The 23529-nt window shown below is 38.6% G+C and overlaps 2 protein-coding genes across 3 annotated transcripts in view; one reads left to right on the forward strand and one right to left on the reverse strand.

Moving 5' to 3' along the window:
• LOC113060401 (serine/threonine-protein kinase D3-like) overlaps positions 1–23529 on the reverse strand; it is a 131173-nt gene that overhangs the window by 65524 nt on the left and 42120 nt on the right. For both annotated transcript variants that reach the window (XM_026229290.1, XM_026229289.1), the window contains exons 4-5: positions 5793–5924; positions 1054–1211 (exon numbers count right to left, since the gene is read on the reverse strand). In XM_026229290.1, the coding sequence (XP_026085075.1) occupies positions 1054–1211; positions 5793–5924 (290 nt within the window). The remainder of the gene's footprint in view (positions 1–1053; positions 1212–5792; positions 5925–23529) is intronic.
• Positions 8218–12827, forward strand: LOC113060402 (uncharacterized). The gene is made up of 2 exons (XM_026229292.1): positions 8218–9531; positions 9655–12827. The coding sequence occupies exon 2, from the start codon at positions 10366–10368 to the stop codon at positions 11509–11511; it is 1146 nt and encodes a 381-aa protein (XP_026085077.1). The 5' UTR covers positions 8218–9531; positions 9655–10365; the 3' UTR covers positions 11512–12827.

The raw sequence follows: 23529 nt of genomic DNA on the forward strand, positions 1-23529 counted from the left end.
GTGGTGGAGATTTTGTGTTTATTGAACAATGTTTTTCCTGGTTTGTTCTGATATCAGCTTTAACAGAATTCTTCAATGAATTTGAATGCCTCTCACAAGATTTGACAGATTTGTTGATTCTGTCGCGAATTCGACTGCTTTCTTCACACTGTATCTCCCAGCTCTGTGTATTTCAGTGTTGCGTGATCGAGATCAGCCCACGGCTGCAGCTCTAGCAGATAAACAGTCTGCGCTGCGTAGCCCAAACTAGTAGCGCGGATTAGTTTAGCTTTCGGTTTGTTTATCCAGTGTAGCTTAGCTGGTCATGATGAGAACACAATGCTGTCCATTCCATTTTTGGATCTGAAAAACAACCTCTCTTTGGCTGAATGTGCATTATAATGACATCACGGGTCGTTTCTAAGCCCAAATTCTGTGGAAAATTTGTAGTAATTATGAAAATATACGATCTTTTTGTTAAAATTCTTAACCAAATAATTTTGGCAAATTCTTTTAGAAAGCTTGTGTCTAGGTGATTGTCTGCTGATGAAGTCTTACCTGAGGCCATTATGGAGTCTTAGCTTAGTAAGCTAGTTTATACTATTTGTAAGCTAGTTATATTATTTAAAGACTACAAATGTAATTTGCATTTAAAAGGAATAGTTCACTCAAATGAGATTTTTAACTGTTTTCAGTTTATTTGCATTTTATTTGTAACTTCTGTGTTTTTTATTTATGTATTTATTTATTTCAAGAATATATTGTTATATAATTTAAAACCTAATAATAATAATAATAATAATAATAATACAATACAATAAATGTTGGTAAAGTTTGATTGGGGTATTTTTCTAATTATAAATAACTTATTATAGTGTTTCTATATAGATAGAGCGAGAGAGAGTGAGTGAGTGAGAGCATGAGAGAGATGGAGAGAGAGAGAGAAAAAGAGAGAGAGAGAAAGAAAGAAAAAGAAAGAAAAAGAAAGAAAAAAAAGGGGAATTTATACATAAATAAAAAGTCACAACTGCAAAAATGTAAAAAAAATAATAACAATAATAAATGATTCCTCACATCTTCCAGGGCCACAACAACATGCTCTGCTGGACCAGGACGAGGAACAGACAGCAACGGGCTGGGCAGAGACACGTTGGAAAGACGTCTTTTCCTTACACCGCTACAGTTGTTAGGGATCTTAAAAGCGCATCGCTTGTGATGGTTGAGGCCGCAACCTAATAATCCACAAGGAAAGCTTTAGTGTTCAGGATTCAAATCAGGAATAAACCTGAGATTTGGTTTAAAACAAGATAAGGTATATGATAAGAGTTTAGGTAAAAGGACAAGAAGATAAAAATCAAGAATAAGTTTTAAGAATTCAAGATAAGATTTCACATATACAAAACACAAGACGAATTCTCCTAAACTCCAGCAGAGGGCTCCCCCTTCTCTTTACAGAGTTAGACATATGGGCACTTAAACGTGTAGATACCTACTTAGAAACTAGAATATTATTTAGTAATTATTTTCAAATGTTTTTTTTTTTTTTTTGCTGTTGTTGTTTTAGTCAGTAAATAGTTTATGTAATTTGTTTTTATCAACTTTAGTCTGTTTTACTGAAATGGCATATACACAAATACAGTTTGGAAGAATACATTTTTATTATTTTATGTTTTTATGGGTCTCTTTTGCTCTCCAAGGCTGCATTTATTTGATTAAAAACACAGCGAAAGCAATACTGTGAAATATAGCAATATAAAGACTAATAAATAAATGTAAAATAGAAAACATATATTTTCTGTTTAAATATATTTTTAAATGTTAGCCAAATCTTTATCATCATAATTCCAGTCTTCATCAACACATGATTTTTCAGAAATCATTCTTACTATGATCAATGTTGAAAATGCTTAACGCAGAATATTTTTTTAGAAACCATAATACAAATTCAAAATATATGTGGGTATATGGGGTAAGAAAAAATAAATTACATAAAATACATATTTTTATTCAAAAAAGCTGACCCTTTAAGATTGGGTTGATGAAGGATTTAATACAGCTTTTAAAAAGACGCGGTCTGAATTGCTAAAAAAGAAGACAAGAAAGTATTCTTTTGCTTGTATTACAACATATTCACGTCTTACATGATAAAATACATTTTTAAAAAACACTGGCATTTGTTGTCCTCTGATTCAGAGCTGAGCGATATTTTTAGACATCCTCCTTTGATTGTACACAAACGCGCTAGGAATTTAAAAGACAGCTTGGTACATGCTCGTTTTCAGAGCGTTAGCCCTCGTGCATCTCAGAGTTTACTTAGTCCTATAAAGAAGGGCAATTATCGTTGTGGGAATTGTGCTCAGTGTAACAATACTTTTAAAACATCATTTTTTTGTCATCCTAGAACTGGCAAAAAATATAGCATCAAATCTGTGATTACTTGCGTTTCCACTCATGTTGTGTATTTGATCAGTTGTCCTTGTGGTATAGGCTATGTGGGAAAAACGTCACGTCAATTGAAATAAAGAATTAGTGAACATAAGAGTTCGATCAGAAGAAAAGATCTAAATTATCCAGTTGCGGCACACTTTTTAACTTTGAATCACGATGTAACCTCTTTACGCTTTTGTGGGATTGAGAAAGTAACTTTGCCACCTAGAGGTGGAGACATCGAATTACTTCTACAGAGACGCGAACTTTTTTGGATTTACACCCTTCAAACTTTATCACCTATGGTATGAATGATGAAGCATTATTTAATGTAATGTTATAGTCATGCAATTGTTTTGAATGAGGTGTTGTTTTTACTGTGTATTCACGATGAGTTTGAGAGACTATGGAGCCTGACTACCGGTTTAGAATTACAATTTGATGCTGTTTGATGACGATGTGTCGATTGTGTTTTTTGGATGATTTTGTTAACCTATAGGGGGATCTTGATTGTTGTAATTGTTTATGATGTGGTGCTAATTATGTATTCCGAATGAGCTTAATTCTGTGCAGATGGAGCTCTGTTAATTGGTCATGTGTTTATTTTAAAAGAGATGAAATTGAACATTTGTATACTCCTGATGAAGGTCGTGTGACTGAAACATTGGTGTGATTAAAATTTTAATTAGCAAGTTAAGATAGTGTGCGGGAGTTCCTTATATGTTGATACGACCCACCTGGTCTTTATTTTCTACGCACCTATCACTTACAGGTGTGCGATGGAGTTCGTTCACTAAATGTATCTATTTTAAAATAGACCCAAAATCCAACAATCACAATCATCGGACATGATTGTTGAAATGTTTGATTCTCATGCACAGCTTACAGAAAATCTGAAAAGTGTATTATTTCTCCTTGCAACAGCCTGTTTAAGACAATGGTAGACTCACTTGACATAATTTAATGAATTATATTCAAAACAACACCATTTCACCCACAACAAAAATTCTAAAATCTTTTAATTGATATGCATCAGCAGTAACTAGATAAAAAAGTTCGTCAAGACAAACTTTAAGTTGGCTTGAGAAAGCCTGGCCAGTTTAAAGAGTTTAAAATTAAATTTTAAGTTAAGTTAAAAAGTTTGATAATTGCTATGCAGTTGCTAGGGTACCCGGAGTGGTTGCTAAGGTGTTGCTATGCGGTTGCTAGGGTACCCGGAGAGGTTGCTAAGGTGTTGCTATGCGGTTGCTAGGGTATCTGGGATGGTTGCTAGGGTGTTGCTATGCGGTTGCTAGGGTACCCAGAGAGGTTGCTAAGGTGTTGCTATGCGGTTGCTAGGGTATTTGGGATGGTTGCTAGGGTGTTGCTATGCGGTTGCTAGGGTACCCTGAGTGGTTGCTAAGGTGTTGCTATGTGGTTGCTAGGGTACCCGGAGTGGTTGCTAAGGTGTTGCTATGCGGTTGCTAGGGTACCCAGAGTGGTTACTAAGGTATTGCTATGCGGTTGCTACGGAACACTTAGTGGTTGCTAAGGTGTTGCTATGCGGTTGCTAAGGTACCCTGAGTGGTTTCTAGGATGTTGCTATGCGGTTGCTAGGGTATCTGGGATGGTTTCTAAGGTGTTGCTATGCGGTTGCTAGGGTACCCTGAGTGGTTGCTAAGGTGTTGCTAGGGTACCCTGAGTGGTTGCTAAGGTGTTGCTATGTGGTTGCTAGGGTACCCGGGGTGGTTGCTAAGTTTATGGTATGAGGTTGCTAGGATACCCTGTGTGGTTTCTAGGTTGGTTTGGATAGTTGCTAGAGTGCTGCTATGAAGATAGATAGATAGATAGATAGATAGATAGATAGATAGATAGATAGATAGATAGATAGATAGATAGATAGATAGATAGACAGATAGATAAGAAACAGTCAGATTATAGATAGATAGATAGATAGATAGATAGAAACAGTCAGAAGATAGATAGATAGATAGATAGATAGATAGATAGATAGATAGATAGATAGATAGATAGATAGATAGATAGATACAAACAGTCAGAAGATAGATGGATAGATAAGAAAGTCAGATTATAGATAGATAGATAGATAGATAGATAGATAGATAGATAGATAGATAGATAGATAGATAGATAGATAGATAGATAGATAGATAGATAGATTAGAAGTATTAGATAGATAGATAGATAAATAGATAGATAGATAGATTAGTTTGAATAGATAGATAGATAGATAGATAGATAGATAGATAGATAGATAGATAGATAAGAAACAGTCAGATTATAGATAGATAGATAGATAGATAGATAGATAGATAGATAGATAGATAGATAGATAGATAGATAGATAGATAGATACAGTCAGAAGATAGATGGATAGATAAGAAAGTCAGATTATAGATAGATAGATAGATAGATAGATAGACGATAGATAAATAGATAGATAGATAGATAGATAGATAGATAGATAGATAGATAGATAGATAGATAGATAGACGATAGATAGATAGATAGATAGATAGATAGATAGATAGAAACAGTCAGAAGATAGATAGATAGATAGATAGATAGATAGATAGATAGATTAGTTTGAATAGATAGATAGATAGATAGATAGATAGATAGATAGATAGATAGATAGATAGATAGATAGATAGATAGATAGATAGATAGATTATTTTGAATATAGTTAGATGAGTTTTAATATAGATAGATGAGTTTGAAAATAGATAGATAGATAGATAGATAGATTAGTTTTAATATAGATAGATGAGTTTGAAAATAGATAGATGATAGATAGATAGATAGATAGATAGATAGATTAGTTTTAATATAGATAGATAGATAGATGATAGATAGATAGATAGATAGATAGATAGATAGATAGATAGATAGATAGATAGATTATATAGATGGATATATAGATAGATGAGTTTGAATGAGTTTGAATGGGTTAGTAATAGTACATAGGTTAGTCTGATTGAGTCTAATGGGCTTCAGTGTGTTTAGATTTGAATTTTTGACAGTTGGAGTTTGACGGAATGTTCAGATGAGCAGAGGCTTTTCAATGTAAGTCTATGGGAGTTTTTATGATTTTTAATCTTCATTTTTATGAAAACCGTAAGTCCAATCAGTTAGAAAAGATATAGCACACCCGGCGAGATCAGTCTGAAGAGCTGGGTCGAGTTTGGAGTCTGTAGAGTTAAAGCTCTAGGAGGAGTAGCAGTCAGAAATTTTAGTCTCAGAAAAAGAAGAATAATAATAAGTTTAAGACGGATTTCAGTAAGTTGGCTCTCTCAAGCCAACTTAATAAACCCTATTGTCTCTGGCAACTGGAGAGGCAGTGAGGAAATGTTTCTTTAAAATATATATTATTATATGACTGCTACCTTCACATTTGAGGCCCTGTCGGACAAGTCCCCACAGCATCTCTCCCCAGTAGTCGCAGAAGGTGGGCGCTTTGTAGGAGTGAACATAAAGCGCATGTGGTCGGATCTGGAAGTCTTCCACTGTAGCTTGAGCTGTAATCAAAATGCAACTAAAAAGACAACTCAGGCAAAAGAATGGATGATGCAAAAAAACACTGAACAAAATAATAGAAAATGATCACAAAATGAATCAAAAGAACAAAATACATATAAAACATTAGTCAGCATTTGTTGCCTATAATTGGGAGTAACAGTCATAATGTTTCACAAATAGGGCTGCACGATTAATCGAATGAGATTGTCATGTGCATCTTGTCAGTAAAGCCCGTTCTGTAATCAGTAGTAAATCTCCATCACTGCTCCATCTGAAAGCGCATGAAAATACTTTAATGTTGGTTTCACAAGTGTAACACCAATGAGCGGATGGTATTCAACCATCTGTTCCATATTAATGAATCTTGACCCTTTTGACACATTCTACACCCAAAGACCAGAACGTGAGTTAAAGAAAAAAACAAGGACTTTCGTTTTACAACCCTCTTACAACATAACTCACCACCCTGGGCGCCGCCATGAAGGCAACGTCCTGGCGTGGATGAGAGTTATAACACCTTGGAGACTATCCAGAGATGCGATATCGAACTTCAAAAGGGAAGACAAACACCCCCCTTCTTGATCGCACATTCCAGTGAAACAGACGCACACACATTCATGAGACGCACATACATTCGTTCAATTGTCTTCACGAGCCAAACGAACTTAAGTCTAGTCATCTTTTGGCAAAGTTTACCTTCGCGTTAACCATCGAGCTCGCACATCATCTGCTCTGGAAAGAACCACGCTGAGGCCGCACGGACCGGACAATTTGAGCGCAGCTACACACAAGAGCCAGATCAAAGCAAGTACTTTCTTATATCGCAACTAAAATTGCTGTTTAAGGTTGTCTAGGCTATTCCATGTTTGTGAAATTATTCAATGACTTGGGGTCTCTTGCAAAGTTAACTGTTTGAAATTGTCACGATGAGATTGGTTCTCACTTTCACTTTCTCCCCCCTCTCTCTCTCATTTATCTCATTATTATTCTTGTTCGTTTACCTTGTTTAAATTTTATTTTCGTTTTGCTATATACTCATATTTACTCCGTGTGAATTGTAGTTATGTACACTTTAGTCTGTTTTCATTAAATCCTATAATTTGCTTGAATTGAATTGTTTTATTGCTCATTGAGATCGAAGTCCCTGAATCGTGTGATCTACGCTACGAGCTTTGTTTTATATGAATTAATTTCAGTAATCTTAGTAGTACAGACACAGAAAATATTGTTTTTTCCAGATCAGAAGATTAATATTTCTTGGAGTTTGTAAGAAGGATATTTTTATTGAATTTTGATAAGGAAGTCTAGCTTCCAGTTCGCTGGACGAACAGATTGTCTAGATTAACTTAAATTAATTCTAGTAAAGGTTTAAATGATTAAAAAGGTTTAATCATTTAAATTTAATATTTAAATGATTAAATATTCCCTCTTTGGGTAATTTAATATTTGTAAGCAATAAGCACGTTATATTCATGAATATTCACTTCATTTGAGTTAATTATTCCCCAGAAAGTGATTGTTGCTACACAAGTTTCACAAGGAAATCCCTTTATATGGACAAATGCATGAGATATCACGACAGCTTAATAACATGCAGATAGAGATGCTTTGTTGCAAAGTGGAAGGCAATAAGCAATTGCAATACAACGCTAATTGACATAGCTTGTATAACAGTAAAGATTATTATAAAGAATATTTTCTGCCTCACTGTGATAAGAAGCGATATGGAACCACAGAAGCTAACGTTTTCAAACACGACTGATGTTACAGTATATAGCAATTTTGGAGCAAAACATGATATTAGATATTGGATATTCCAAAATGGCGCCGCCGAGTTCGGACACCGTCCAGGTTGCTTTGCTTAGATTGTGTTCTTATTTACTTTTTTTACTTACTTTTGCTTTCTCTTTTTAACACGCATTATGTCCAATCACTGCTGGTTATATATGCCCTATATAATTGTGTATGTGACGAATAAAAATCTTGAATCTACGGTAGTCTAATAAATTGTAAAATTTGACACTATGTTATGCAAACATACTACCTATCCCTGTTACCAGGAGCAACTGTTTTATAACTAATTATGAAAAGTACATTCACGTATAAGTTTATGTGGTTGTTATAAGAAGGGCAAAAGCATATAAGGGTAAGTGAGGGTTTAAAACAGTGTGAATTGAAATGTGCCCATAAAAAATAATGTGGTGTGTGGGTAAGGTTATATATATATATATATATAAAATACTATGAAAAAATACAATTTCATTATGAAATCTAAGAAATTGTTCACGATAATAACAGCTGTTTGCATAGATTCCCAGTGAACTATGCCTCTGTGTAGTTGATGCACTGCTGATCACAGAACCGTGCTTTACTGAAAGAAGGCATGACAATAGCAGTTTCTGATGCATTGAGATTTTGATTCCATTTAAATTTATCATGCAGCCCTATTTAGCACTCCTTAATGTCCATATCATCCCTTTTTGAATGTGAATAAATCGTCCGGTCATACATAGACATCTTGTTTATGTGCTCACACATCCATAGCACGCACAAAGAAAAAGTGATTTTAAATGCCTCTTATTGACAGATAAATCAAGGTTGATGGATCAGCCAGAGTCACATAAAATGCATGCATTCAGTGTTGTCATTAATGTTAATGTATAGGTTATTTTAGCTTTGTACATTTAGTTTACCTGCACTGTTAAAGAGGGCAATTTTTAACATTCAACTGAACTATGTGTATGTATTTAGACACTTACATTGTTCTTACTCCATCCATTTGATTACTGCATCCTACTATCAACTGAGTATAATATCGATGGTTTGACCCATTTCAGGAGCTGACAAAATTATGATTTAAAATCAGAGCATAGCTCAAGTTTGTTTTTGGCTGAAGCACAGGGCTCAACCCCAGGAAATGGAAAAGTGCCCGTCAAACCTTGGCTCGCTCCTTTCCATCTGCTCCTTCATTGTAATTTTTTTTTTTTTTGCACAAGTATTTTTTTAATACTTTAGTTTTATTCTACTCAAATAAAAATAAAAGTACCACAATTTAATTATACTCAAGAAAGTAGAAAAAAATGAAAAAAAGTACTGTAACGAAAATATTTGTAATTTGTTACTTTCCACCTCTAGAAGTAAATCCTTCTATGAGATAATGTGGCTTTCTTACACAGAATTAGGCATGCAGCATATTTCATAGTATAAGCAGTGATATGTCGATTAGCACTGCATTATTATAATAAACATTATAATAAGACACACTCAAATAAACCATATATTGTCATAGTCTTTTCTTTATTAGTCACATTTAATAAGGGCTGGGCAGTATATTGAGTTTGTACAATATATAAATATTTTTTTATAAGCGATTCGATATGAGGCTGTAAATAACCATAAGTTTGTTACGGAAAAGGAGAAAAAAAAAAGGGGTTTTTTATTTTGAAATTTTGTGTTGAGATGGTTGACTTCCGTTTTTGAATGCGCGCTCCCAAGCTAGCGCAGTTTATAGCATTTAGCAGCTTGTCATTCCAAATACGGCACTTCTACACGAAGACCTGATAAACATTGATTTTCATGCTTGCAGCCCCTCCGAAGAGGCAAAAGGTGTGTTAATGTAAATCCGTTGAGCAATTTGTCTGTAAATATGTTCGTTTTTTGCACAAATGTAAGACCATATTAATGTGAACAATGTTAGCTGATCAGTTATATCATTTGTATACATTTCAGCTCTTACGTTGGTGATATGGTGAACGGAGTAAAGTTTATAAAGGATTAAACATCATAAAACCATCAGTAAAAGTCTCATCTCTGTTCGGGGGGCATGCTACAGTAAGAGCTTCACCTCAGAGTGCTAACGTTATGTCGAGCAGCCCGTGAGTTCACAGGACAACGGCAACAGCGCAGGCAGCGAGCTAACGTTACAACAACAAGCTAAATGGACGGCATCGAAGAGCAAACACGTAAGCTACAAACTGAAATCAATGAAACGAGAGCTTTATTACATCAAGGTGGTACAGAGAGCAGGTCAAGGCAGGAATTAAAGGACGATAATTGAACGCAAAGAAAAACAATTAGCTGAACTAACGTTACATCAAATGGAGGCTGTGACCGAGTTATCATTACCCAGGCGTTCAGAGCGGCCTAGTGTGTTAACAGAGAAAATGATAGCCTATCAAAAGGACGAACTGATTAAAAAGGACAAAAAACTGCTAAGTCTCTATGAACAACGGAAAGGGCTAATCAGAGCATCCAGAGAAAGCCTAAAGACTGACTTATCAGAGCACAAGTTGTGTGAAATGGCCGATGGCATTGAAAAGGGTCTGAACAACATGATGAAGGTGTACAATGAAATAAGGGAACATACTATGCCATCCTCTGACACAAGACGCAAAATGGACTCTTGTGAAGCAGTAACTAGAGACATTATGAAAATACTTAATGAACGATAGAGAAAGGCAACATCTTCATCAGCTACTGTCACACCAGTACGCCTGCTCCATCTATGGTACAGCCTCTCAGTCTAGTGTAGGTAAGCAGTCAGACACTTCAAGCATTGCAGCCAAAAGGATTGATGCAGCTGCGGAGTTGGCTGCAAAGGAAGCAGAATATAAAATTGTGCAAGAGGAAATTAAACAAAAGGAAAAAATGAAAGATATAGAATCTGAACTTGAGCGTTTAAAGGCAGAAAGGGAAATGCAAGCTGCTCACGCAAAACTTAAGATGTACGACAGAGAAATGAACATGGATATGGACAATCTGCAAATTCAACCAAATAATATGCCTTTCTCTGTTGACCACCAACCTGTTAATGAAGCACCAGCTCCCTCTAGTGGCTTGCCACCATTAATGCCACAAAACATGTCTATCCATATGTTAAATCACACAGTGAACAATCCAAACCCTCAAATTGTCACTCAAGCACCTCCCACGGACATTTCCCAGTTGGCCCAAGCAATTCAAAACAGTATAACCATAAACAGAATCCCGGTGCCAATGCCCACAGTGTTCAGCGGAGATCCAATTAACTACATTGAATGGAAGGCTTCGTTTTCTTCACTTGTGGACTGCAAAGGCATCTCACCTGCTGATAAGCTTCACTTGCTCAAAAGGTACATCACAGGTCCAGCACAAAAATGTCTTGAGGGCATATTTTATCGCAGTGATGAAGAGGAATACAAGGATGCATGGCGAAAGCTTGACCAACGTTATGGACCACCCTTTGTTGTTCAGAGAGCTTTCAGAGACAAGCTGTCAAAATGGCCTAAAATAAGCTCAAAGGAGGCGGAAGGATTAAGGATATTTTCAGACTTTCTAAATGCATGTCTCCAAGCCACACCACATGTAAAAGGTCTAGAGATATTAAGTGACTGTGAGGAAAATCAAAAGATGTTGCAGAAAGTTAGCAGCCCGTTGGAATCGCCAGGTCACAGTTACACTTATGGATGGCAAGGATTTTCCCTCTTTCAAAGACTTTGCACAACTTGTGGCAGTCGAAGCAGAGATTGCAGGCAACCCGGTCACTTCTTCATATGCTCTTCACTCATGCAGCTCATCTTACGAAAAAAGGACCACAAAGGACTTTAAACCAAACAGATCCTCACAAGTCTTCAAAACGCAAACCACGGTACAAAACAAAAAGGCAAGGACAAGCAACAAAAAAGTAAAGGTACCCTGCATGTTTTGCAAAGATGAAAAACACCAGTTGTCAAAGTGCCCTAACTTTTCAGATCAGCCCTTAGAGGACAATCGCACATATGTTAAGAACAATAAACTGTGCTATGGATGCTTAAAGGTGGGCCATAACGCCAAAGATCGTTGCCATTGCCACACTTGTGACATTTGCAAAGGAAGGTATCCCACTTGTCTGCACAATGACAATCACAAGGCATATGAAAGATCTCACAGCTCTGGCAACACCCCTCCAAGCACTCCAAATGAAACCGCGACAGTCACAGCTCTCAATGTTACTAAGGTGGTTGAGTCAAGTAGCACATCCATGATCGTTCCTGTTTGGGTGTCTACAGTTCAGAGCCCGTCTAAAGAGCAATTAGTTTATGCACTATTGGACACACAAAGTGACAGCACATTTGTCTGGGAAGAATTAAGCTACCAGCTATGTGCGGACACTCACCCTGTGAAGTTAAAATTAACTTCCATGCTGGGTGTTCACTCTATTGTTAAGAGTCACAGAGTATCTGGTCTGCGTGTGAGAGGTTATGACTCAGACATTTGTATCGACCTACCCCTCTCATACACCATAGACTTTATTCCAGTTAACTATGACAACATACCCACTAGTGACACAGCAAAACAATGGCCCCACCTGACAGAAATTGCTGATAAGATACCACCGCTTCTGAGTTGTGATGTTGGACTTCTTATCGGATTTAACTGTGCCAGAGCTTTAGCACTGAAGGAGAGGATGTGGAGTGTATGCCAATTATATCCTTTCTTCAAAATATATTATCTCATTAATATTGTGTAATTATTAATGATGTGTTTGATCAGTATTTAACCTCCAAGATTGTTGTATGATGTAACTAAATGAGAAAAAGCCATCTATGTACTATAGATTGATGCATGCTCACTCAGAAATATATTTTCTCTTTTAGTTGTGTTTAGGTTTTACAGACAGAAACATATGTGAGAGTATTCTTTCTCCTAGGGTCACAAGGTCAGCTAAAAGGGACAGGGAAGACCCTTCCTCTACCTGCTATGAGGGAGACATGTAGTACTTTGACATGTCTAAAGTATACTAGATATTAAGAATTCTGTTCTATCCTGTATTTCTTTTCCTCAAGATAAATGTCCACATATTATGTGTGACCGTAATCATAAAGACACTTGCCAGTGCTAGAAAGCCTTGAATTTTAGATTAGTTCTCTGTGTATGTTTGTTAGTATCTGTCTGTACAGGGAGACGCTCCGACAGTCCCAGGACAAACGAGCAACTGCCACATGTCCAGCATATCAGATATACATCTTTGGTTTTGGAACCAATCAGAATTTTGTTGACTTATATATTGACGCAATTAGTATCCTCTGTCAGGGTATAACTGTGGTTGATTTTGTATTGTACGGGGGCGGCCTGCGAACTCCTTCGAGAGTGTTGAAGCTGACTTCTGCTGATGAAATTGCAAACTATTTTCTTCAAGTAAAATTATTATTATTAATTGAACTCATCTCTGAGTCCTGGTCTTCATTGCGACATATCTGATCCTTGGGTTTTAACTGTAAATTCCCCTACAGCTCCAAGACAAGTTCAATTAGGAGAAGTTGAGGAGCCTTATGCCATCTGCACTGACCTAGGGTGGAGTATCGTTGGAGGCTCCACACCAGCGCTAAATGAAACTCAGTCAAGTTTGTGTCATAGATTCACGATAAAGGAATTACCCCCTGTAACTCCCATGGATGTGATTAACGTGCTAGAGTTAGATTTTAAGGACACAAAGACAAGCAACAAAACAGTCTCACAAGAGGATCTCATCTTTTTGGACAAACTCAAGGAAGGAATAAGGAAAAATGAACAAGGACACTGCGAGATGCCTCTACCATTCAGACAAAGGCCACACTTACCCAACAACCGAAAGCTTGCTGAAATCAGACTTGAACACTTAAAGCGAAAGTTCAACAAAGATGAAAAGTACAAAAGAAACTATATAACCTACATGGAAGACATTATTGAAAGGGGTGATGTCGAAGAAGTATACAATGAAGGAAAACAAGGTGAACAATGGTACCTTCCCCATTACCGAATTTATCACCCCAAAAAGCCCACTAAACTTCGTGTTGTATTCGATTGTTCAGCCAAACACAATGGTGCAAGTCTAAACGATCAACTTCTCCAAGGGCCAGACCTGATTTATAATCTTACAGGCATCCTCCTACGGTTCAGACGACATCCTATTGCTCTAATGTGCGATATAGAGAAGATGTTCCACCAGTTTCATGTCCAGCGGTGCTACAGAGGTTACCTGAGTTTTCTGTGGAGGAAAAACGGCAACACAGAGACACAGCCACGGGTATACCGAATGAAGGTACATCTTTTCGGTGCGACATCATCTCCAGGGTGTGCAAATTACGGACTAAAGTATTTAACTAAAGAACACTGTCACACACATCCTGTATGATCTGAGTTCATGGAAATGGTCTTTTATGTGGACGACGGAGTCACAAGCACAGACACAGTTGAAAAGGCAATACAGCTTGCACAAGAGGCCACAGAGATATACAAGCAAGGAGGGCTCCATCTACACAAATTTATCTCAAATAGCCCTGCTGTTCTACAAAGCATCCCTCCATCTGAATGTGCAGTAGAGACAAAAACAAAGGACTTAACATTCAAAGACATGCCACAAGAAAGGGCCTTAGGCATCCAATGGAACGTTGAAAGGGACTGCTTCAGATTTGACCACACTTTAAAAGACCAACCAGCAACACGTAGGGGCATCTTATCTACTGTTGCATCCATCTACGACCCCCTGGGCTTCCCGGATCCATACGTGCTTCACGGGAAAAGGATCCTGCAGGAAATGTGTCACCAGGGTATCAACTGGGATGACTCTCTGCCAGAAGCACTGAGGCCAAGGTGGGAGAGCTGGCAACGTGACTGCCAACTTAGACAAGGTAAACATAACTCGTTGTTACTTTCCTGCTAGTTTTGGTGAGCTTAAAGAAATAGAGTTGCACCACTTTTCGGATGTGAGCACGAGTGGTTATGGACAATGCACCTATTTAAGAGCCAAAAACGTTAAAGAGGAGATTCACTGTTCACTGGTAATAGCAAAAGCCCATGTTTCCCCTACCAAGTTAACTACAATTCCCCGACTTGAGTTAACTGCAGCTGTAGTTTCAGTCTCAGTTAGTAACATGTTGAGAGGTGAACTCTGCTACCCTCAAGTCAAAGAGTATTTCTGGACTGATTCGAAGGTAGTTTTGGGCTACGTAAACAACGAGGCGCGTCGTTTCCATACCTTTGTAGTGAATAGAGTTCAAAAGATTTGCCAAAGTACAAACCCTCAACAATGGTTTTATGTGCCATCGGAAGAGAACCCGGCCGATAGTGCGTCTAGGGGTAAATCGGTCACTGAGCTTCTCTCATCCAACTGGTTTACCGACCCCTCCTTTCTCTGGGAGAGGGACCTGCCCACAACACACAGTGTAGAGCTGGATCCGTCCCTTGGAGATCCAGAAGTCAGAAAAACACAGACAATGTTAACCAAAGTTAGAGTGACATTTAGCCTTGCCGAATGTTTGTCCAAGTTCTCGTCATGGTCCAAAGCAGTCAAAGCTGTAGCATGTCTCATAAGAAGGGCCAAGAAAGTCAAATCCAATGCACCGGCTACAGTGAGTGAACAAGAAAGTGCAGTGCATGTCATCATTCAGGATGTACAGAAACAAACATATGGAAAAGAGATAAATCTGCTAAACAAAGGCAACCAGCTTCCACGCCACTACAAACTGTCCCACTTAGACATTTTCAGGGACACGGACGGTCTCATCAAGGTCGGAGGGAGACTTTCATCTATCAAGGACTCTTTCAAACACCCTATTGTGATTCCAAAGGAACATCATGTGACAAAACTCATAATCTCTCACTGTCATGACAAAGTAAAACACCAAGGAAAAGGATTCAACATAAACGAAATCAGATCCAGTGGCTACTGGATCCCAGGGATGAGCAGAACCGTTGCTTCTTTCGTCCGCCAGTGTGTCATCTGTCGCAGGCTCCGCAAAGCTCCAGAAGGTCAGAGAATGAGTGATCTACCTGCAGAGCGTTTAGAGCCCTCTTCTCCTTTTACATATTGTGGTATGGACTGTTTTGGCCCTTTTGTAACCACAGAAGGCCGAAAACAACATAAACGGTATGGACTTTTTTTTTATTCACACGCTTTTGCTCTCGCGCCATTCACATTGAGCTATTAGAGGACTTATCAACTGACACTTTCATTAATGCATTAAGGTGTTTCATTGCTATCAGAGGTGCAATTCACCAAATCCAATGTGATCAGGGAACAAACTTTGTTGGTGCAAAGAATGAATTTAAGGTTGCCCTAGGTGAACTGGACACCCGAAGACTGAGTACTTATCTTTCCCAAAAACAGTGCGACTTTGTGATGAATGCACCACACTCCAGTCACGCAGGTGGAGTGTGGGAGCATCAGTTAAGAACTGTCAGGAGTGTATTGAATACTACTCTGTCCCTTGCGCATGGCAGACTTAATGATGCTTCATTAAGGACCTTATTCTATGAAGCAATGGCCATAGTCAATAGTCGCCCACTGACTGTAGACAACCTTAACAACCCTGACAGCTTGGAACCACTTACCCCCAACCACCTGCTCCACATGAAATCCAGCATAATACTGCCTCCACCTGGTACCTTCCCAAAGGAGGACCTCTATGGAGCAAAGAGATGGCGTTGTGTGCAGTTCTTGACTGAGCAGTTCTGGTGCCGGTGGAGGTGTGAGTATCTGCACAACATTATTGCTAGGCAGCGCTGCACTCCCCAAAAAGAAATCTAAGGGTAGGTGATGTTGTGTTGGACATTGATGAACTGTCAACCAGAGGTGAATGGAGACTTGCCAGAGTCCTGGAGACTGTTACAGGCAAGGATGGTCTCGTGAGAAGAGTGAAAATCTCCTTTGGAGATAAGAGACTGAATAACAAAGGTCTATGGAGCCAAAAGAGTCTCAATAAAGATAAATGCACACACTGCATTCACATATGCACACATAGGATTCATACATGCACACACATAATTCATAAAAACACACACAGGATACACAAATGCGCACAAAATTCACAAATGCACACACAAAATTTAAAAAGCACAGAAGATTCACAAATGCATACAAAATTCAGAAATGCACACAAAATTCAGAAATACACACAACATTTACATATCCACTCAAGATTCACAAATGCACAGGACAAGATTCAGAAATGTATTTCTGATGCACACACACATACATCTTGATTTACAAACTGCTTGCGGTCTGTGAACTACACTGCATTTGTGTGTGAATTTTGAGACTCCTCTGACTTGGCTAGAAACACAAATGCCTTTTTTTAAACAGGGAATGATCTGCAACCAATCAGATATCTCCACTGTTTTAGCCAATCACAATAATGCACCCCACGTGGGGTATTGTTTACTTATAAGCCAATCACAGAGGTGTCAAGTAACGAAGTACAAATACTTCGTTACTGTACTTAAGTAGAAATTTGGGGTATCTATACTTTACTTGAGTGATTATTTTTCAGCCGACTTTTTACTTCTACTCCTTACATTTTCAGGCAAGTATCTGTACTTTCTACTCCTTACATTTTAAAAATACCTTCGGTACTGCTATTTCATTTCGGCTTGTTTTCATTCCGGCTTGTCATCATTAAAAAAAAAAAAAAAAAAAAACTATCCAGATAAATCGCGCCATCTGGATGGAGTGAATTTGATTGTGGTTGGATGATAAGTATAAACATATACCATTCCGACACCCTATTGGTCTGTACGCGATCCATCGCACCTGCACGTGACATAAATCACATCACAGTCCAGCCAGGACATAGACAGTTTTGGGTTCGTTTATCAAAAAATATATTTCTTAAAAGTAGGGTTGGGTATGGAACCGGTATCCGATCGCCTCAGAGTCAGTCCGCTTAAATTTCACATGAAACCAGCGTCAGACCGGTCTCCTCCCGTCTTTCAGCGCGCTCTTCAATCCGCAGAGGCGCAGACCGCGAACGGAGCAGCGCATGCGCACTTAAACAAACAGAGGACACCAGGTATGTGTTTAGATTGTTAGAATATCCATATCTGTGCAGTTCTTTGTCATAAATACAGTTTACAAAAGGTCACGAGGTAGCAGTCGGTTTCTCATCTGTAAAGTTTTCGCTCATCAAACCACAGCCGTTTCCTCCAGCGAAAATCTAGCATTTAACACATATGAACGAACACATACTTTAATTAAACTTATTTAAATATACTTAATTTAATCATACGTACTTTATACATATACACTACTGTGCAAAAGTCTTAGACACGTTAGTATTTTCACTTAAAAGAATGGTGTTCGGACAGTTATTTATATATTTTGCTGTAGTGTGTCAGTATAAAATATCAGTTTACATTTCCAAACATTCATTTTGCCGTTGTCAGACTGCTTGTGCATTCAAAATCGCACTAGATTAATATTAAAATTAATGGCAAACTGATATTTCCTACTGACACACTACAAATATAAATAACTGGCTTAAAACCCTTTTTGGGGAGAAAATACTATTTTTTCCATAAGATTTTTGCACAGTACTGTATTTTAAAAACGACATTGTTGCTACTTTATAAAGAATTCATTAATGACTATACAGTAATTCACAGAACTGATTTAAGACAGTGACAGACAGCACTCATGTTAACTAAATATCAGAGTGAGTGACAGAGATACAGCAGAAACATTATGTGTGGTTTTGTATTAAATAATGACACAGACTGTGAAATACATTTATTAGCCTTAGATTAAGGGAAGCACAACTTGCACAACAAGCTATGGATTTATTTTAAATATTTGTAATGTTCTTTAAAGTTATCCATAGTTTTTTTGTGGTTCTTTTTTTTTAAAGTATCGGTTCAGGCACCGTTTAGGAGCCGGTACCGTTTTAAAAGTATTGAAAAGGCACTGGACCCTACTTAAAAGTTATTATTTCTCACTGGCTCATTTACCAAATGAGTGCTTTTTCTTCGTCCTCCACAAATTAAGCTACTGTACGTAGTTCGGTAACTTTGTAACTCGTTACCCCCCAACACTGGACATAGCAGACGTATGTACCAAATACAAGAAGGTATCAATCAAGAAAGTATCAGGATTATGATTTCTTTTTCAGTTTTAGTTTTTGATTAATCACTTGGATTAATCATTCATTTTGACAGCACTATAATGTTTACTGTAAATAGACAACCATACAAGTGTAATTGTTACTAAGCCTGCACCAATGTTCTTGTCCATTGCCCTCGCAGATTCCTGTAGCTAATCTTGGATGTACATTCCATTAAAAGTTATTGATGACAAGCCTCTGAAGTTTGACTTTTTGCACCATAACAATACTTATTGGCAACTAGTCATCATATCTCTAGTCCTTTAATGTATTTGCATTGTACTAAAGTGCGTTCATTTTAAATGGGCATATATGCGGCTGAGGAAGACCTGAAGGTCGAAACGTTGCTTGATTAAATTCCTCTGGAGCAGTAGTTTTCAGTGTTCAGACTTCACTTCTTTATTTGTCTATATCATTTAGTTGTCTTGCACCTGCGTCCTAATTGGATGTTTGGGATGTGCACACCATTTTTGTATTTTCATATATGCGGCTGAAACAGGAATCCTAGTGCATCCCAAATTTTTCAACATTAACATTTTAATATAACATTATAGTCATTATGGCCTATGGCCTTTAGAAAAATGTTTTTTGAGGCGGTGGGGTAGTGCACAATAGGCCCCTGTGGTGCGGGCTAAGCTTTTGTTCTTAATGGCATTTGTTCCCTTACATTACTTTTACTTTTATACTTTAAGTAGTTTTTTAAACCAGTACTTTTACACTTTTACTTGAGTAAAAAGCTTGAGTTGATACTTCAACTTCTACAAAAGTCTTTTTAAACCCTAGTATCTATACTTCTACTTGAGTAATGAATGCCAGTACTTTTGACACCACTGGCCAATCAGCAAACAACTCACTTTCCTCAGCGAACGATTCACTTGACTCACGCAGCGAACGACTCCCTTTCCTCAGCGAACGACTCACTTACCTCACGCAGCCGGCGACCCACTTTGCGCAGCCGGTCACACACTTTGTGCAGCAGGAGACTCACTTTCCGCAGCCGGAGAGTAACTTTCTTCTCGCAGCGAACGACTCACTTTCCTCATCGAACGACTCACTTTCCTCACGAGTCACGCAGCGAACGACTCACTTTCCTCAGCGAACGATTCACTTTCCTCACGAGTCACGCAGCGAACGACTCACTCTCCTCAGCGAACGATTCACTTTCCTCACGAGTCACGCAGCGAGCGACTCACTTTCTTCAGCGAACGATTCACATTCCTCACGCAGCGAAGTTGAGCAAACGACTCACGATCCTCACGCAGCTGGAAACCCACTTTTCGCAGCCGGAGAGTCACTTTCCTCTCTCAGCGGACCACTGACTCTCTCTTCATGTAGGGACCGAATATTATAATTAAAGTGACTTCTATATTGCATCCAAAAGAACATTTATATATATTTAAATATTCAAAAAAGTGTTTTTGTTTTTTACTTTCATTAAAATATTTCAATAAAATGAAATAATTGCCTATTGCAAATTTATGAATCCATGGTTAACTTTTTTTCTGCAGTCACTGGGCTATATGTATTGAGATATTTTTTTATTTATATTTTGTAAAAAATAATAAAACATAAACCTGAATTGTAATCATTCTAAACATCTGTATTTTCATAAATAAGTAGGCTATAATATGCTGCACCACATGCATATCTTGCTGTGTGAACGCGTTCGTGTGATTGGCTTATAAGTAAACAATCCCCCACTGTGAAGTTCACAGACCGCAAGCAGTTTGTAAATCAAGATATATGTGTGTGTGCATCAGAAATACATTTCTGAATCTTGTCCTGTGCATTTGTGAATCATGAGTGCATTTGTAAATATTGTTTGCATTTCTGAATTGTGTGTTTATTTCAGAATTTTGTGTGCATTTGTGAATTTTGTATGCATTTGTGAATCTTCTGTGCTTTTAAAATTGTGTGTGTGCATTTGTGAATTTTGTGCGCATTTGTGTATCCTGTGTGTGTATTTATGAATTATGTGTGTGCATGTATGAATCCTATGTGTGCATATGTGAATGTAGTGTGTGCATTTATCTTTATTGAGACTCTTTTGGCTCCATAAAGGTCAACGCAGTAATAAGCTTTCTAGTGTAGAGCGTCCTGTACAAAAGCTAATTCTGATATTAGAATGCTCATAAGTTGATTTAAGAGAAATGGTTATGTCATGTTGAAAATTCTTCATTGTTGTTATCCTGATATAACAATCTCATAATTTGGTGGGAGTGTAAATAACCATAAGTTTGTTACGGAAAAGGAGACTTTAATTTTGAAATTTTGTGTTGAGATGGTTGACTTCCGTTTTTGAATGCGCGCTCCCAAGCTAGCGCAGTTTATAGCATTTAGCAGCTTGTCATTCCAAATATGGCACTTCTACACGAAGACCTGATAAACATTGATTTTCATGCTTGCAGCCCCTCCGAAGAGGCAAAAGGTGTGTTAATGTAAATCCGTTGAGCAATTTGTCTGTAAATATGTTCGTTTTTGGCACAAATGTAAGACCATATTAATGTGAACAATGTTAGCTGATCAGTTATATCATTTGTGTACATTTCAGCTCTTACGTTGGTGATATGGTGAATGGAGTAAAGTTTATAAAGGATTAAACATCATAAGACCATCAGTAAAAGTCTCATCTCTGTTCGGGGGGCATGCTACAGAGGCAATACCGTTTATATCGATATAGCTACAGTAGTTTGATACGAGTGCATCTGAAAATATAGCAGAGGAGACAGAGTGATGAAGCCAATCAGCGGACACCATGGATCTAACAGAGCCTCTCCACGTCTCTGCTGAACTGCCAGAGCCTCTCCACGTCTCTGCGGAACTTCCAGAGCCTTGTCACATTTCAGCTGAACTCTCTGAGCACTCGACTTATCCTGTGGTGGCCACAGAGGCCATCCAGGAACTCACCGCCTGCCCTGTCATGGCTATGGAGACCATCTACCATCTCCTAAGGGCCACCCTTAACCTGTTAATGTTCTCTATTTCAGACTTGCCTAACCAGACTTGCTCTCCTGTGCCATCGATCACACTGTGGTGGTCTTCGGCGCCGCCCTGGTGGGCTTCAGTCTTGACCGCATGGCTATGGTGGTCTTCTGCGCCACCCTGGTGGGTTTCTGTCTCGACCGCACCGATGTGGTGGTCTTCTGCACCACCCTGGTGGGCTTCTGTCTCAACCGCATGGCTCCAGTTCCACCTGATCCATCCTGGATACTTGCCCTGTCGGCTCGGCCCTGGGCCCCAAACTTTCTGTTCCCTCCTGGCCTTGTGTTTTGTTTTGTTGTTTTTTGTTGTTTTTTTGTATTTGTTTTCTCTCGGTTTCCCTCTATGGACCTGGCCCTCTGTCCCTCCCCCTGATCCTCCGTCGGTCCACCTCCCTCCTGATCTCCTTGTGGTTGTTGTTTTGTTTTTTTCACTTCCTGTCTCTGTTTCCCTCTATTACCTGGCCCTCCCTCCCCCTGGTCCTCTGCTGGTCCACCTCCCTCCTGGTCTCTGTGTTACTTGGTTTGTACTTGTGTTCAGGTGGAGCATCTGGTAGCTGCTCCGTAGAAGAGGGGGTATTGTCACGGTGTCTGGTCTGTGTTTCCCTGGGTGTCCACTAGTGGTCTCACTTCCCCATAGGCACCTCACCGCAGGCACTACATTTCCCACATAGTTTTGTCCCTTCATCACAGTTAATTGCACACCTAGTATTGCACTCAGCTGTCTCCACTTCCTTCATTATCCTGTCTATATAAACCGGTCTGTTATCTGTCTGTGTCATGGAGTCCTTAAAGGGGGGGTGAAATGCTATTTCATGCATACTGAGTTTTTTACACTGTTAAAGAGTTGGATTCCCATGCTAAACATGGACAAAGTTTCAAAAATTAAGTTGTACGTTTGAAGGAGTATTTCTGTTCCAAAAATACTCCTTCCGGTTTGTCACAAGTTTTGGAAAGTTTTTTTCGAGTATGGCTCTGTGTGACGTTAGATGGAGCAGAATTTCCTTATATGGGTCCTAAGGGCACTTCTGCCGGAAGAGCGCACGCTTCCGTATAGCAGAGCACTGAGAGCACAGACATTCACTGATCAGAGCGAGAGCGTTGCAAAATGTGTTTTTGGTTGCCAGGGCAAGACAACCCTGCACAGATTACCAAAAAAAAAAACAGCATTAAGGGACCAGTGGATGGAATTTATTTTTACAGAGCATCAACGGAGTTGTGCAAGTGTTTTTGTTTGTTCCCTACATTTCGAAGATGCTTGTTTTACAAACAAGGCCCAGTTTGACGCCGGATTTGCACATTGTTTATTTCTTAAGGATAATGCAGTCCCAACGGAAAAGGGTCATGATCGGGTGTTGGAACCACATGCGGTGAGTAAAACTGCTTCAAATATCTCTGTGTTGTTAACTTGGCTATCGGTGCGTAAGCACATCAAGTAAACAACATGCGATGTTGTCATCAAACTGCACTTTCCACATGTACACCTTAAAAAAAAAAAGATGACATAAAGTGGAACTTAGTCATTTTCCAAAACCGCTAAGCAAATATATACAGTTTCAGTACATACCACATAGAGACGTCGTTGCTGATGCTGCTCTTGTTAAATTTCAGCCTCTGGATCTGATTCTGGATCATACATATACGCTGAATCTGACTGTTAGCCAATGTTTTGTTTTGGATGTTTTTTTCCTCATGGTAATGTCACAGCTTCCAAACGCTCTCAACGCAAAAGCCTACTGGCTCTCGTGATTCTT

The sequence above is a fragment of the Carassius auratus genome, chromosome 42 (assembly GCF_003368295.1).
Source record: "Carassius auratus strain Wakin chromosome 42, ASM336829v1, whole genome shotgun sequence".
Classification (NCBI taxonomy): Eukaryota; Metazoa; Chordata; class Actinopteri; order Cypriniformes; family Cyprinidae; genus Carassius; species Carassius auratus.

Coding starts and splice junctions, on each gene's coding strand:
- LOC113060402 (XM_026229292.1), top strand. CDS start 10,366: ATGAACGATAGAGAAAGGCAACATCTTCATCAGCTACTGTCACACCAG.